The sequence below is a fragment of the Alosa pseudoharengus genome, unplaced genomic scaffold (assembly GCF_046254945.1).
Source record: "Alosa pseudoharengus isolate Yale_2024_CS ecotype anadromous, Long Island Sound unplaced genomic scaffold, YU_APseudo_1.1 YU_APseudo_1.1_scf_2, whole genome shotgun sequence".
NCBI classification, from domain to species: domain Eukaryota; kingdom Metazoa; phylum Chordata; class Actinopteri; order Clupeiformes; family Clupeidae; genus Alosa; species Alosa pseudoharengus.
The window spans coordinates 18,296,698-18,313,071 of NW_027468663.1; the positions used below are offsets into that span (position 1 = coordinate 18,296,698).

A 16,374-nucleotide genomic window follows, 5' to 3' on the forward strand; every position below is an offset into this window, starting at 1 on the left:
TACATTCTCACAACCATAATTTGCTCTGATAGTCGATTGCTACCGGGGCTTTTCTCTGGGGCTTGTATTTCAACATTCGTGCAACTCTATTTGACCATTGCACCCAACCCCCCTGTCTTTCAGAACGCACAATGCCCTTGTGGATCCATGCAAACATTTATCATGGGTATACGCCACTAACTAGCGGTCACTCAACACCAGTTCTACCCTAAAGACCATCGGAGTGAAGAGTGGTACTTGAGGGACAAAGAGAGAGAGAGGAATCCAGCTGGAAGAATGGAGCACGCAGGCTTGTCGTGAGCAGCAGCAGTGTAGCAGTGTGGGACATCCAAATGCATGACAGTGGAGCGCCATCCCTTCACTGGATTTAGACAACTGCTGACACAACATGGCTCATGTTTTTGTTTTGAGTTAGGCATGTGTGTGCCTGTGAGAGTGTGCAAGAGGGAGTTGAGCAAAAGGAGAGAGAGAGAGAAAGAGAGAGACAGAAAGAGAGAGGGAGAGGGAGAGAAAGAGAGAGAGAGAGAAAGAGAGAGAGACTGTGTGCTCTGGATAGTCAGCACTTTGAATGGTCTACATCAGGACACACATGAGCTGAGTCGACACCTCAGCCAGGCCTGGACTCACCACTCCTCTTTCTACCCATCCCTTCCATGTCTCCCTCCATCTTTCCATCCCTCCCTCCCTCTCTGCATCCCTCCATCCCTTCATCTCTCCCTCCCTCCATGCTAATCCTGTTGTGCCGAAACAGAGAACCGGAGCAGAACACAGTGAATTTGGGGTCAGAGGTTACTCTATGAGGCCCCTGCTGCTGTAGTATTTTATTATCATTCAAGCATTTTTATCCAATTGCAGGGCCAGTCTACCTGGAGCAACTTGGGTTAATTAAGTGCCTTGCTCAAGGGCACAATGATTACAGCCCGGAATCGAACCCATGACTTCTATTGTTCTGTGGCTGTTGCACAGGGCTGCATTTCCCATACAACTACGGAGGTTAGCTTTTTACTGACATGGTACGTTCAACTGTTTTCGAAAACCGTCATACTAACATAGTACTTTGTAAGTTTGAACCATTATAGTTTCTTCAGTAGTCTGGACTAAGGTGGTTAATGACGTATAGTAACACGTGGACTGTCACACCTACAAATAACAGAGACTTAATGATGACTACCATAGTTTCTTTATTATTCAGGATCATCAAGTTAATTAATTTGTTCATATACAGTAGGCTGATCTTGTAAATTAAATTTGAAATTTGAAATAACTTTTAAACATGTGTCATTTCAATGTGCTGGTGAAACAGTTAATATGTACTGTGTGGTATGTATTAGTATCTGCAGGTGTGTGACTTTGACTTGTGTGCACTAGGGCTGTCACTTTACGTTCGAAAATCGATTGCACAGTCGATTGGACCAACCAACACAAGTTTCGAAAACTAAAATAGGGAATCGATTTTAACCAAATATGTACACTATTAATTTTAAACGAATTAAACAAATAAAAAATCTAGATGTAACAAAACTCACAAACAAGCAGAAAAATAACAAAGAATTCCGAAGTGCAGTAAGCATTGCGAAAGCTAAAAAGAAAATTCCCACCAATCGGCTGCTGTGCTGCAGGTGTTTTGCCAAAAAATTGAGGACAACGCGATCAACCTGTGTGACATGAGAGAGACGAGTGATAGGCCCTAATAACTTGAGGAGTTCGATATGGAAGCACTTCGGGGTTTGGGTATATCAAACTATGGAGAAAGACAAAAGCGGTATGCAAACTGTGCAGTCGTGAGTTCTACATAGGCGAAATTTGTTTGACATTTCTAATTGTAAACGCAGCCACGTTGAAGCCTGCAGTAATGTTTTTCACTGATGTTATGACAGTCCACTCTGCTTATTGTTTTTCGAGAATGTTGCACTCCTGTTTGTCATTGTGCACGAAACTTCACGCCAAGAAATCATCAGAAATATTGCTGGCTTGTGCGTCTTTAAGCGCCCCCTTTACCTTCGTCCTAATGCCTGTTAGTTGTTCGTGGATTGGCCTATATTTGGCGTTGACAATTGAAACATCTTTAGACAATCGATTCAATAAACAATTATGTCTCAAGAATCGAACAGGATTTTTTCACAAAAGTGACAGCCCTAGTGTGCACGTTGCTGCAAATTTACTTTTAAATAATAGGCCTACATCTTCTGCTTAAGGCATTTAAAAATATGCTTGTATGGTCGTTAGAAGTGTAAAATAACCTGAAACCTGGATGCATTTATAAAAATACATTTGCACACAAATAACTGACATCAGTGACATCTTCAACACGAAGCTCCCGGGCACGTAAAGAAGGACAAAACAAAGACTGAATTATTTGCCCACAATTCCCAATGGAAGAAACCAGGCACTGAGCTGCACTGATGTTTGTCTTTCTTTACGCTTCTCTCATCCTTTCAAAGGAACCCTAGATCTCATTCATAGTGACCATTGGGTCCTTGGTTACCTGTCTGACCAAGGCCCTTCATCCCGGATTACTCAGTTAGGCTGAGTGGCCAGATCTAGGAAGACTGTTGGTTGTTCCAAACTTTTACATTTTAGAATGATGGAGGCTACTGTGCTCTTGAGCACTTCGAATGCTGCAGAAATTTTCTTGTACCCTTCCCCAGATCTGTGTCTTCACACAACTCTGTCTCGCAGGTGTTACGAGACTATCAAATGATATGAAATGGTGCAACATAACATACAAAGGTCATAGAGAAGCGGTGACGGTGCATAACAACTTAATTTAATGAATGATAGTGGTTTGACATAAACGGAGCATGGTGGTACTAAAGCAACTAAAACAGAACAGAAAGGAAAACCTGACCACACATATCTTAAGGGGAAAATGGATCTTGCCTGACTCCCGACCAGAAACAAAAGACGTGGTTTGTTGTGAGTCTTCCGTAACGTGAAATAACGTGAAAACCCATCACCAAATACCACCTGCTCTAAATATGAATTAACTAAAGACAACAAAGATCAATCCCATACGGGGAACATGCTTGGGGAACAAAATAACTAAATCTACACAAAAGGCTAAACAAAGAACGTGACGTGCCAGCGAGGCATGAAGCTGCCCTGCGTCTGCCGACGGGAGCGGATGGGAAGTGAATGCGAGAGAGAGCGCCCAGACGTCAAACAGGGCTTCCTTATAGACGTTGCCCAACCGTGCCCAACCCACAATCAGCACTTGGCGGGACGCAAGATGGCCTGTAGGGGGACAGACGGAACAGCAGGAGTGTAAACGCAACAAAGTAGCGCAGCAGCGCAAACACTGTTCAGTTTGCCCTATAGCGTAACACAGGTCTACGGACAATTCTCTCGACCTTGTGGCTTGGTTTTCACTCTGACATACACCATCAACTGTGAGACCTTATATAAAGAGATCCTCTTCTAATAATGTCCAGTGAATTAATTTAGGCACAGGTGGACTCCAATCAAGCATCTTAAGGACCATTGATAGAAGTAGGATGCACCAGAGCTCAATGGCAAGTGTCATAACAAGAGGTGTGAATACTTATGTAAATGGAATATTTCAGTCTTTTATTTTTTATATACAATTACAAAACACTCCAAACACTTGCTTTTTTTGTGGGGTGTTGGAGTATTGTGTGCAGATTGATGAGAAAGAATAAATAATTGAATCCATTTTAAGAGAGTCTGAAACTCAACAAAATGTGGAAAAAGTGAAGCGCTGTGAATACTTTCCGTATGCACTGTACGTAAGTTGCACCACCATAGTTCAAACTACTGTAACATTTTGGGAAACAGTTGTGTCGTACTTGCATAGTTCCAACCATGTAAGTTGCTAACTATGCTTTTGGGAAACACCCCATGTAAGTTGCTAACGTAGTTGCTAACTATGCTTTTGGGAAACGCACCCCAGTCCCTTAGCCACTACACTATCACTGCCCCACTGTAGGGTCTGAGCAGGGGTGCTGAGGTGAGGTCCAGTGATGCTGAGTGGGGACTCAACTCACTTCCTGTGTGGCCTGACCCATCAGGACCCTTCGGCCGTCCAGCCATCTGCCTGCAACAAGATCACATGTCATGATCACCATGGCTACCATGGGCTGATTTTAGGATAGGCAAATGCCCTGGACGCCCCAGGCTCAGGTTAAAGCCTTGGCCAGAGTGTCGGATGAATAATCTCCCGGCATTGGCTGCCCGTTTGTGGTACCGGCTGATTGTCCCTGACCTCAGAATCCCAGTGAAGAAGGAGTCAAGCCAGATATCTTTATGTTTTCATCCTGATATGTTATTATGACCGCCGCTTCGCTGCGCGGCGGTCATATAGGTTTAGTCAGATTTTTTTTTTTTTTTTTTCTTTTTCGCATGCCCAAATTTCTGTCAATGATTCCCGGGACACTGAAAGACCGGGGTACACGAAACTTGGTGGGCATGTAACCCCACATGGATAGCATGGAACCATCGTTTTTCGTTTTGATCTGTAGCCCCCCCGCTGGACTGGACCCCCCGAAAGGAGGGTAGGGCAGACACAGTTTTCTGTGAATATCTCGAAAACCGTAGGGTTTAGGAGGACCATTTTTTTTTTGTATGTTGATCTCAAGGGGCCATGTCAACCCATTCCATAACCACTCATTTCATGTATAGCGCCACCTAGTTAAACACAAAAAAGTAAAAATGAGGTGTTGTAATTGAAGGTATCTGTGACCTAACAAAGTCAAAACTGTACAAAATTGGAAGTGTAGGATCATTATGACACCCTCTGTATGCACGCCAAGTTTCGTGGAATTCCGTTCATGGGGGGCCACACAATAAATTAATTTATGTTACTATACACCAACTGGCCTGTAGGTGGCCGGAGACAGTTTTCTGTGAATATCTCGATAACCGTAGGGCCTAGGAGGTCCACCTTTTTTATGTATGTTGGTCTTAAGGGGGCATGTCAACCCATCCCATTACCACTTATTTTATGTATAGCGCCACCTAGTTAAAAATGAAAAAGCAAAAAATTAGGTGTTTTCATCACAATATCTCTGGCTGACAAGGTCAAAACTGCACGAAATTAAAAGTGTAGGATCATTATGACACCCTCCGAATGCATGCCAAGTTTTGTGTACTTTCGTTCATGGGGGGCCTTACAATAAAATAATTTATGTGTACATTTAGTGACGTACACCAACAAGGATTCCCGGGACACTGAAAGACCGGGGTACACAAAACTTGGTGGGCATGTACCCCCACATGGATAGCATGGAACCGTAATTTTTCGTTTTGATCTGTAGCCCCCCCGCTGGACTGGACCCCCCGAAAGGAGGGTAGGGCAGACACAGTTCTCTGTGAATATCTTGAGAACTGTAGGGCCTAGGATGACCATTTTTTTCTGTATGTTTGCCTCCAGGGGTCATGTTAACCCATTTCATGTGCACACATGTGCACAGATACACACACACACACACATACATTCACAGTAATCATACGTATGACACATACTCACACAGTAGACATATGTACGCTTGCATGCACAGGCACATACGCAGGCACAAACACAAGCACGCACGCACACACACACACACACACACACTCACACACACACACACACACACACATAACATAAACATAACACAAACAATCAAGAATTTCTCAGAATTATAAACAGGCAAGATGGAGGTGGGGTTGTATAAAATGAATTTTACATGTGAAATCTATGAACTAATCATGTTTTGGTACTTGTTGTCTAGCAGATACCAGTGAGAATTGAGTGTGGATAATGCAATTTAGTGAGACAGTTAGAATCATATAGGCCTTTCAGCGTGATTTCTTTTTGTGGAAAAAATGTGCTGGACTGGGCGGCGGTCATATTTTGTATCGCTCTGCGGTACATCTAGTTACATTGATATTTAACAGTGGATTTTTGTCAGAGGACAGAGGAAGTGTAAATGTCAAGGCTTCCTTAGATAGCCATATTGTTTTAGATGTCTTTGTGTAATCTCTCTCTCTTTCTTTCTATCTCTCTATGAATGTTTGGCATTCATGATAAAATGTTATGTTTTGCATGGGGCAGTGCTGTAACCGTGGTGTTGATGAATTAGCCCGTCTTTCAACCATAATTCACACAATGACACAATGATAAGTATTATTTATGCAACTCTGCATACAGAATCTGCACCACTAAAGCATGCAACAATGTAAAACACATACAATTACCCACACCAGAAGGGGGCATTTAAGGGATAGACATATCATGTCACCAATTTTGCTCTGAAATGAAGATGTATTTATATATAGCAGCCTCCCGGATAAAGCCATCCTGCAGAACGGTCTCTGCTCTACACCCAGAAAAGCTCTGAGAAAACTTAAATAAACATTTTTTAAGCTGCTTACAGCAACGATGTGCCTCTACACCATCCAATTCCCTCTCCCTCTCTCTCGTTCCCTCTCTCTCTCACCTTCCTCTACTCCAACTCTCACACACTCTGGTGAAGCCGCTGAACAGCAACAGAGAGAACGACTCGAGCAGTCGACACATCCCACAAACCTTATCAATAATGCAAGAGGCCTGTCTAATCCTTTCCTTACTTTACACACTTGCACAAACAATGTGGAGCACAAACTCCTAAAAATTCCCTCAAAGTGGAGAAATGGGAGAGGATTTATAAAGAGAAAAACTAGGGAAACTGCAGCGTGAGCTACAGGATGCCAGAAGGGGCCATGGAGGATGAGGAGGGTTTATTACACCACAGCACTGACTGATTGCTACTGTGTGAGCATGATCACTAGTCCACCCAAACGTCAGAACATTCTGCCCCAGTGAACAGAGAGAATGTGAGAGAGAGAGAGAGTAACAGATGTGAACATCTGCTTTGTTCTAACATGAGGGTTTTATTAATGCTGGTAACTCAAATAGGCTTTTTGAAGTGAAAAGATCTCATGTAAAACCACTACATGCATGACGCTGCTTTGAAGCGCAGATGTTCTTGTCTTCCACCTTAACCTGTGCTTAAGGTGAGACACACCAACATGTTCCTTATATGAACCTCATGTTATGGAGCTAGAAGTGTCTGTATTAATACCTAGAGTGGGGAGAGTCCACACACACACACACACACACACACATACACACTTCTACAAGAGGCTTCAGCATCCCCGAGAGGTGAAATCACAAAGCATGAAAACTCATGGTGCCACATGATTATTTGGGGCATCAAAGCAGTGACCATGTAAAAAAAGTGGCAGAGCCCGATCTGCTGAGTAATGCAGCAAAGTGTCACAGTCGCTTGCTGGATGACCTGCGCCGTCTCCACATGCTACCAGGGCACTGACTTCTCTTTAATGCCCCTACGCCCCGCAATTGATATGAGCTGGCAGCCCAGCACTCCCTCAGAAAAAGACACTAATATAAGACACTACCATGAACACTCCCTCCCTCTTCTTTTCTCCATTCCTCCCTCACTCCCTCCTCTCCTACTCCTCCACTCTCTCTCATCCTGTCTTTCTGTTCCTCTTCAGCCCGTTATCTTGTGGAGGGACAGTGAACAAGCTTCACAATGGAAAAAGGTGTCCCCACTCAGAGGAGTGCGGATTCTACACAGAACAACAGCCGCCTGCCTGCCAGCCTGTCTGCCTTTCTCCACCACTAGTTCTAATGGACAAGAGTACATAATTAATATCACTTCACATTCTCATCCTCCTAATGGGTAAGAGTTCTATTATTAATCACAGCCTGCAAAACTCTGTCTTTTGTGCTCCTTGTTGTGCACAAGAACAAGACGTGTATGAGAAGACAATTAAATTAAATAGTTGTGCATACTGTATACATTCATTTATACATCTACACACACACACACACACACACCTACACACACACACACACACACACACATCTACACACACACACACACACACACACACACACACAGAAAACATGGTCATTGCATTCGTGTGCTAGCAGCCTAGCATATGACTCACATTTATGTGATTCATAAAAAAGCCTTCACAAATCCATCTTAGCGCAGATCCCAGTAATGCCCTAGCTGCACGGAAGGCACGCCTGCTCTCCTCTGGGCCTCTCCTCTCCTTTCCCCTGCTCTCCTTTCCCCTGCTCTCCTCTCCTCTCTTCTGCTCTCCTCTCCTTTCCCCTGCTCTCCTCTCCTCTCCCCTGCTCTCCTCTCCTCTCCTCTCCCCTGCTCTCCTCTCCTCTCCTCTCCCCTGCTCTCCTTTCCCCTGCTCTCCTCTCCTCTCCTCTCTTCTGCTCTCCTCTCCTCTCCCCTGCTCTCCTCTCCTCTCCTCTCCCCTGCTCTCCTCTCCTCTCCCCTGCTCTCTCCTCTCCCCTGCTCTCCTCTCCTCTCCCCTGCTCTCTCCTCTCCCCTGCTCTCCTCTCCTCTCCCCTGCTCTCCTCTCCTCTCCTCTCTTCTGCTCTCCTCTCCTCTCCCCTGCTCTCCTCTCCTCTCCTCTCCTCTCCTCTCCCCTGCTCTCCTCTCCTCTCCCCTGCTCTCCTCTCCTCTCCCCTGCTCTCCTCTCCTCTCCTCTCCCCTGCTCTCCTCTCCTCTCCCCTGCTCTCCTCTCCTCTCCCCTGCTCTCCTCTCCTCTCCTCTCCCCTGCTCTCCTCTCCTCTCATCTCCTCTCCTCCCCTGCTCTCCTCTCCTCTCTTCTGCTCTTCTCTGGGCCTGCAACTCAGGGAGCGGGGAGCATAACACACACTCCAACAGGAGGACGCCAGCAAAGGCAATTCCCTCCTTTACACCAGAGACCAGGGACAAGCAAGTGTGTGTGAGTATGTATATGGGGGGGGGGGGGGGGGGGGCTGGGGGGTTGTGAATGTCTATCACACGTGTCTGTTATCTTCAGTAATGCTTTCCTTTGCGTGAATCTGTGTTCTGTGTGTGAGTATCCTATATGTCATTGGCCTGCTTGGCCAGTGTATTTATATAGTTTCAATCTGTATGTGTGTGTGTGTGTGTATGTGTGTGTGTGTGTGTGTGTGTGTGTGTGTGCGTGTGTGTGTGCGTGTGTGTGTGTGTGCGTGTGTGTGAGTGAGAGAGAGAGAGTCTGTATTAGGGCTGTCACTTTTGTGAAAAAATCCTGTTCGATTCTTGAGACATAATTGTTCATTGAATCGATTGTAAAATCGATTTTTCATGTCTAAAGACGTTTCAATTTTCAACGGCAAATATAGGACAATCCACGGACAACTAACAGGCATTAGGACGAACGTAAAGGGGGCGCTTGAAGACGCACAATGGCGTGAAGTTTCGTGCACAATGACAAACAGAGTGCAACATTCTCGAAAAACAATAAGCAGAGTGGACTGCCATAACATCAGTGAAAAACATTACTGCAGGCTTCAACGTGGCTGCGTTTACAATTAGAAATGTCAAACAAATTTCGCCTACGTAGAACTCACGACTGCACAGTTTGCATACCGCTTTGTCCTTCTCCATAGTTTGATATACCCAAACCCCGAAGTGCTTCCATATCGAACTCCAGTTATTAGGGCCTATCACTCGTATCTCTCATGTCGCACAGGTTGATTGCGTTGTCCTCAATTTTTTGGCAAAACACCAGCAGCACAGCAGCCGATTGAAAAAGCTGTTTCCGGTGCGTAAAATTGGCGGGAATTTTCTTTTTAGCTTTCGCAATGCTTACTGCACTTCGGAATTCTTTGTTATTTTTCTGCTTGTTCCTGAGTTTTGTTACATCTATCTTTTTCATTTGTTTAATTCGTTTAAAATTAATAGTGTACATATTTGGTTAAAATCGATTCCCTATTTTAGTTTTTCGAAACTTGTGTTGGTTGGTCCAATCGATTGTGCAATCGATTTTCGAACGTAAAGTGACAGCCCTAGTCTGTATGTGCTTGCCAGTCAATAATCAATGTTTTCTGTGTAATATGTAACTCACTGCATCTGACCCGCATTGTACAGACAAGCACACTCCTTCAACAGATTTGAACTCTCAACCTCGGACATGGGAGGCCGAGAGAAGCTCTGACCTATGGGTGCCTGTGTCTGTCACCAACATGTCTCTGTGTCTGTCAGCAGCATGTCTTTCAAGGTGTTGGGTAGTCAGGATTACTCATTGCTAAGCGCTGTACCTGCTGGCTAGCAGTATACCCACGGCCCTACACCCCACTCTTAATCCGGGTCACGGCACCAATTTAACCTGTGTTGTGAGGGTAACAAGGAAGCTCAAATTCATCCAGCCTGTGGCTACTAGGATATATTTTCAGGTGTCGGAAAGTGAGGTTTACACACAACACAGCAGTGTACCCACACAACATTACCATTTACACATACCTGCACAAACTCTGTGACATTAACATTTCCACATACCTGCACCAACTCTGTGACCCTCAGTGTCTGTGACTGACTCTACTTTCCAAGAGTATAAGTATAAGTATATATACTCTTTTGATCCCGTGAGGGAAATTTGGTCTCTGCATTTATCCCAATCCGTGAATTAGTGAAACACACAGTGAGGTGAAGCACACACTAATCCCGGCGCAGTGAGCTGCCTGCAACAACAGCGGCGCTCGGGGAGCAGTGAGGGGTTTGGTGCCTTGCTCAAGGGCTAACCAGTAGGCCACGGCTGCACGGTCATACTTGCACGGCATGTGTGTGTGTGTGTGTGTGTGTGTGTGTGTGTGTGTATGTGAGAGAGAGAGAGAGAGTGTGTGTGTGTGTGTGTGTGTGTGTGTGTGTGTGAGAGAGAGAGAGAGAGAGAGAGTGTGTGTGTGTGTGTGTGTTTTTGCCCTGTTCTTTCAGTGCTTGACTGGCCTTAACAGCGCTGGCTGGCGCGTGCAGTGTTGAGAAACGTGCTGTTTACCTCAAAGATGACTGTTAATCCTCTGACTCAGCCACGTAGTGTACACGTAAACACAGGGCCAGCTACACTGGACTTATCCCTCTGCCTCACACACAATGCTTCTTTATTTATTTATTTACATTTTGCCCACCGCTCAGAGGGTAGTCTTCCTGAGCTGCTCATTTGGGAGGGATGCTGTAGCACGCCTGATGGGAGGAAGATAGCTGGGCTCCCCTTATCTGGTTTGCGTTGGCATCTGACACTCCAACTCACAGCTGTGCCAAGCTATGCCCTCAGGCTTTTTCCAGATTTATATTAGATTATAAAATGGGGCAAAAAATGAAATAAATATTGTGGGTAGTTGCATCACGGACAAAGCTTTTGCTCTTTATTCTCTCCCGTTAAATATTAATAAGTCAAACTGCTTTCTTACAAAGCGCTCAGAACACCCTTGTGACTGCTGTTCAACAAGTGGTCATAGGATCAGAGAGCTTTAATCCTCAAAAGCATCCCATGGAAGACATTTTGTTCCCTAAAACCAATAAGTTGGTTTCTAATTGTAACTGATAAGAAACTTCAGAAAGAGGCAGATGCAAGATAATGGACTGGCAGGTTCAGAAGATATGAAATTTCCTGGGGCCTATGACCAATCACTCATTCAGAGCACACTAGGCTCGACTTACGACCTTTTACAAGGTATTGTCAGATCACCAAAACACCAAAGTTCCACTAGCTTCTCATAGTTATAAGAAATCTGAGCATAACTGTTTGTTGTGAGCCTCAGATGGCATTCTCTCTCGTGCATACCTAGGGTTGCCAACTTCCTCAGCCCAAAATGAGGGACACTTTCAGAGAAAACTTTTCAAAGAAAACTGATTTATATTATTCAAATGATAATAATAACAAAGTAATTTTGTTTTAAAATATTCATTTCTTAACAAATACTACCGATTTGATGCTGTTTAACTTTATAAATGGTGCACTGCCACTTCACGAGCATCAACAGGTAGGCCTATTCATAACATTTTGCCAGCTTCATTCAAATATAACCTATGGCTAGTCCACAAACTCTAACATTGTTTGTTTGTTATAGCACAATATTAAAAATGATAAGCATACTATGAATTTGGTATAAACAACCTTCATTTATTTGGAAATAGAAACATGTAATGACATGAAGCTAGCTAGATAGTTTCTGTTTGCAATTAAAAGTGAATTATGAACCTGGTATCAAAAGTGAATTATGAACTGGGTAACTCCGCAATCTCCTCTAGCGTTGTTTTTGTTGTCCTCATGATTTCCTTTTAAAGCAACACCAAAGCACTTTTCCTGTTGCATGCATGCTATTTGTTTATCCAGCACTTAATTTGGAAATAACAATGTCTACAGACAAGGTAGAGTACGTTGCATGATTTTATGAAAGTATGATGTATTGCGACATCAGAAGCAAGTCAAATTTGTAGTTTCTTATGTCTCATTCCATCGAACTACAGATCCGCTACCCGATCTGGCAAACTTGCATAGTGCGGTCATAGCTGATAGAGGGTCGCGAAGCGAATGCAGAAGTGCCGTTCACCCTGTTACAAGTTGATGAACCACTGAAACAATTTTGGAAACATTATTTTAAGGTACAAAAAACTCTTTGGTGTTGCTTTAAACGTTTCTTATATTAAAAAGGAGAAATCAGTTATCAACAATGACAAGCCAGCTGGAACCTGCCACTCTCTCTCCATCTCATGTGTGCTCAGACGTTCCCAATTAAAACAAGTAGCATAATGTTCAAGTTAGATCTGCTGCATAATGGGGACTAAGAGAGGACCCAAAAAGTATCATCCTTACGATGCTGTTGGTGCATTTTCAAGTTGTAAACGTTCTCTAAGAAGAGTGAAAAGCAGTTTGCAGTAAAGCTACTCTAGCTAAATTGTGGTGCCCCCTCTGTCCCTTGGTGCCCTACATGCCAGATGCGCCTTGTGGTAGCCTACTACTATTGGCCATTGACGACTTGACAAGGCCGATGAGGCTTTGATTGACATTCAGAACTGGAGCTGTCCCTGACTGGACAAACCAAAATCACCCAAAATACGTAATGTCCTGGACAATTCGGGTCAGTTGGCAACCCTACGTCAGAGAAACATACAGATCGAAGAAAACGAAGGAGAATGAGAATCTGCCTCTTGAAATAAATGAGGTCTGGGTGGAAAGAGGAGTAAAGAAGGGAACCAGCTTGGCAGGCCTCAGGGTAGTTACAGTACATCGATTAAGTTCACTTACAACTTAGATGTTCTTAGGTCAACGGTTGCTTTGCCACTGTTATTATTTGTTGGAGTTTGGTTCTGTAAACTTCAATTTCAGTGCTGCAGATGTAGGAGTACAGTAGCCTATTTGTTCGAACTGTATCACGAAACAGTTGCTTCCAGCAGCTGCGACGTGCTACCGACCAAACGGAAGTGGATTCTGCGTGACATCAGTAGGACAAATAGGGATGTTAACGTGCATATTCCTCTCAAAAAAAACAGTGCCTCTCTTGTCTTCCCAGGTACAGCTGAATGTGTTATTTCTGCCTTTTACAATCTGGGGCCATTTTACGCGGTTTCATTCCTTTAAAAATGTTCTAGTAGGCAAACTTTTTTTAGGCAAACTTTTATTTTCGCCTTAGGTCTGCATCAGGTGATACAGTATGTTATTGTGTTCAATGCCTATACTGTATGTCTCATGATCATTCCGGCTGATGGCAAGTTGTGAAATAGCCAAAAAACGGCGTTGGATATGGGAGGATATCGTGTAGCCTACTGGAAACAAAGCGGTGTTTTTTTTCTTACTAATTGCCAATGCAGTAAGTTAGGCTACAACTACATGTTTAGTTGGAAAAAGCGTAATATATCGTGGAACATGCTCTCTCTCTCTCTCTCTCTCTCTCTCTCTCTCTCTCTCTCTCTCTCTCTCACACACACACACACACACACACACACACACACTAAGCCGTTAATATTTTACTAGTCCCAATACTCCGCCATCCTAACATTTTATTACATAACTACATAGGCCTAACCCACATAGAGATAGAGAGAACCGTAATTGCACTCTAGACAGTCATCTCAGATGGATCAGATCACTATTGTCAAGTCAGTAAAACTGCACTGCTGCGTAATCCGTGACACCTGTCTGTAATATTTTGGAGAATTCCAATGCAATAGGGATTTCATAATAATGTAAAAATATTGTCAATAAAGGTTTACGCGTTAAAAAAAATACTGTAGAATTTGAAGAGCGTGCATTCAGTGACTGATAACCTGCTCCAGCTCAAGACAAATGTCACCTGTTACGCACAAAATAAAAACGTGCAAAACTTTGCCGCGATATGGATCAGCGTACATCAATGAAAATAGTGACCTGATCCATCTGACAAATAAGGGGATTGTGAGTCAAAAGCCGAATTCAAACCAAACCGTTATCACGGACAGCAAAATGCAATGTATCACGTTTATCACGAACACATGGATGCATTTGATGGAGAACGTTCAAAATGTAACCCCCACTCACAGTCTCTTCGTATTTTGATAGAATGTACTATTTTCAAGAGGATATTCAATAAAAAGTCGTTTGCTGTGTCTGCTAAATGAATACATGTAATGTAAATGTTGTGTCCTTTATTGTACTACTTCCATTATTAGTCAGGTAACAATGTAGGCTATACTACCTGGCAGTTTCTGTTGCTTTGTGTAATTGTTTTGTTTTAAGAAAGAGGCACTTTAAATGTTTGAATGAGGTATGTAAGCTACACAACACACATGGGCATTTCTAAAAAAACCTCATACTTACCTAAAAATTCTCATTTTGACCGTTTGATGCGCTATGTGTTCTTACCTCAGCATAACTGCTATTTCCCAGGCGAAGAATCCCCAAACTGCTACAGAATGCAGCCTTTTCCGAGTCATCTCCAAGCTTGAGTTCTACCGCTATACACCCCGGAAAGCCTCTGCTCTCTTCGCCTCTTGGGGTGTCAGGACTTCAGAACCCCGGACAGCGCTCCAGCGGTTTTCGCCACAATCCAAGAAGCGGCAGGTTGGTTGAGCTCGGTGAACACAGAGACATATCAGATCTGGAATTCCACATATTCTAAAAAACTGACGCTCATATCATCAGTCGCTGTCATAAACGTGGCATCGATGACTGAAAGTGATGTACTCAACAAGCCTACTGACTTGGGAAAGAGAACATCCGCGGGATTGATTACACGAAGCAGCTTGAGCGTCTCTTTACGTTCAGAAACATTTGAACGGTGTTTAGCAGCGAGGCATCATAAGCCCGCCCCAGATGCGCGTCTGAATGACAGAACATTCCTCCACTCCCTTGATAAATAAGCAAGAACCAATGTATCTTAAATTAGACAACCACTTAGATTGCAGATGCATTTCCATGTCACCCGTTGAAAAAGCATTACGTTCAATTTGTGAGCAGATAATATTAACGGTCGTAACAGATGTGTTAAGTCGGTAAATAAAGCACATTATCTTGTGGTTCCTCAACCTTAAAAATATTTCCGGTCGATTAAACTCGCGCACAAATAATTTAGTTCACATATTTTGTCTAAGCTATCATTTTTAAGTAGCGGGGCATTATTGACCTATTGCGCTATGTGTACCCTATAGCTATTATGTGAAAGATGCATTATAACAGAAATAATTTATGCTATTTAACAAACTGACATTGTTTTTTTCTCATAAGTAAGCACGTGTCTATCTATTAAGGAGCACCAGAGGCGTCATTGCAAGATTTTTTGCATATCGAGAGAACCTGCGCTCTCGATTTAGTTAAATGAGCACACGATTTAGTAAAACGAGCGCACGTTTTCTCCATATACAACAAAAACAATCTCTATGAGAACTCCCGTGCTCCCTAATATCACTGAAGGAGTATGATATGGCCTAAGTTGGTAGGGGCCGGTGTGAGAGACAATCTACGCAAATATTTATCAGACGCGCTCTGTTCCCAGAACTGTGGTGGTCCGAGCGCTATCCGGGACTCTGCAATCAGCCGATAAGCCTGGCGGGCACACTCACAAACAGTTCACCCTGCGAAGCTTCCTTTCATTTGCCTGGATAGTGCTGGCCAGGTATGTTTGGACTTCTCCTGATCATTTAAATGTCAGTATATTTTCACTGTACCTATATCGGACTCCAAAGACATGTTATGTGCTGGGTAACATGTTATGCGCTGCAACACCCAAGAAGCTTTAGAAATTGTAGGCTACCCTTGTGCAACTGTCACTGACTGTGTGACGTCTGCAGGTATAAGCAAATATTTATTCCTAAGGGTCAACGTCTGACATACAGTATGTCACGACCACAAGTGCATTCGCTTTCATATAAAAATACCCACTGCATACCTAAATGCTCACTGTGTGTGTGTGTGTGTGTGTGTGTGTGTGTGTGTGTGTGTGTGTGTGTGTGTGTGTGTGTGTGTGTGTGTGTGTGTGTGTGTGTGTTGGGAGTGGGTTGGAGTTGCATGTCATGTAGCTAAGGTTACCTAGTGGTGTACTCTACGTGATACGCTGGGCTTTGTCAGTAGGATTTCTGAGAGATG

The 16,374-nt window shown here is 43.6% G+C and overlaps 1 protein-coding gene across 1 annotated transcript in view; it reads right to left on the reverse strand.

Annotated features, from left to right (window-relative positions):
- The window catches only part of glra3 (glycine receptor, alpha 3), a 66,906-nt gene extending 52,180 nt beyond the window's left edge, over window positions 1-14,726 (reverse strand). The window contains exon 1 of the mRNA XM_076293164.1: window positions 14,656-14,726. Within this exon, the coding sequence (XP_076149279.1) occupies window positions 14,656-14,726 (71 nt within the window). The remainder of the gene's footprint in view (window positions 1-14,655) is intronic.
- Between the last annotated feature and the right edge of the window lie 1,648 nt (window positions 14,727-16,374).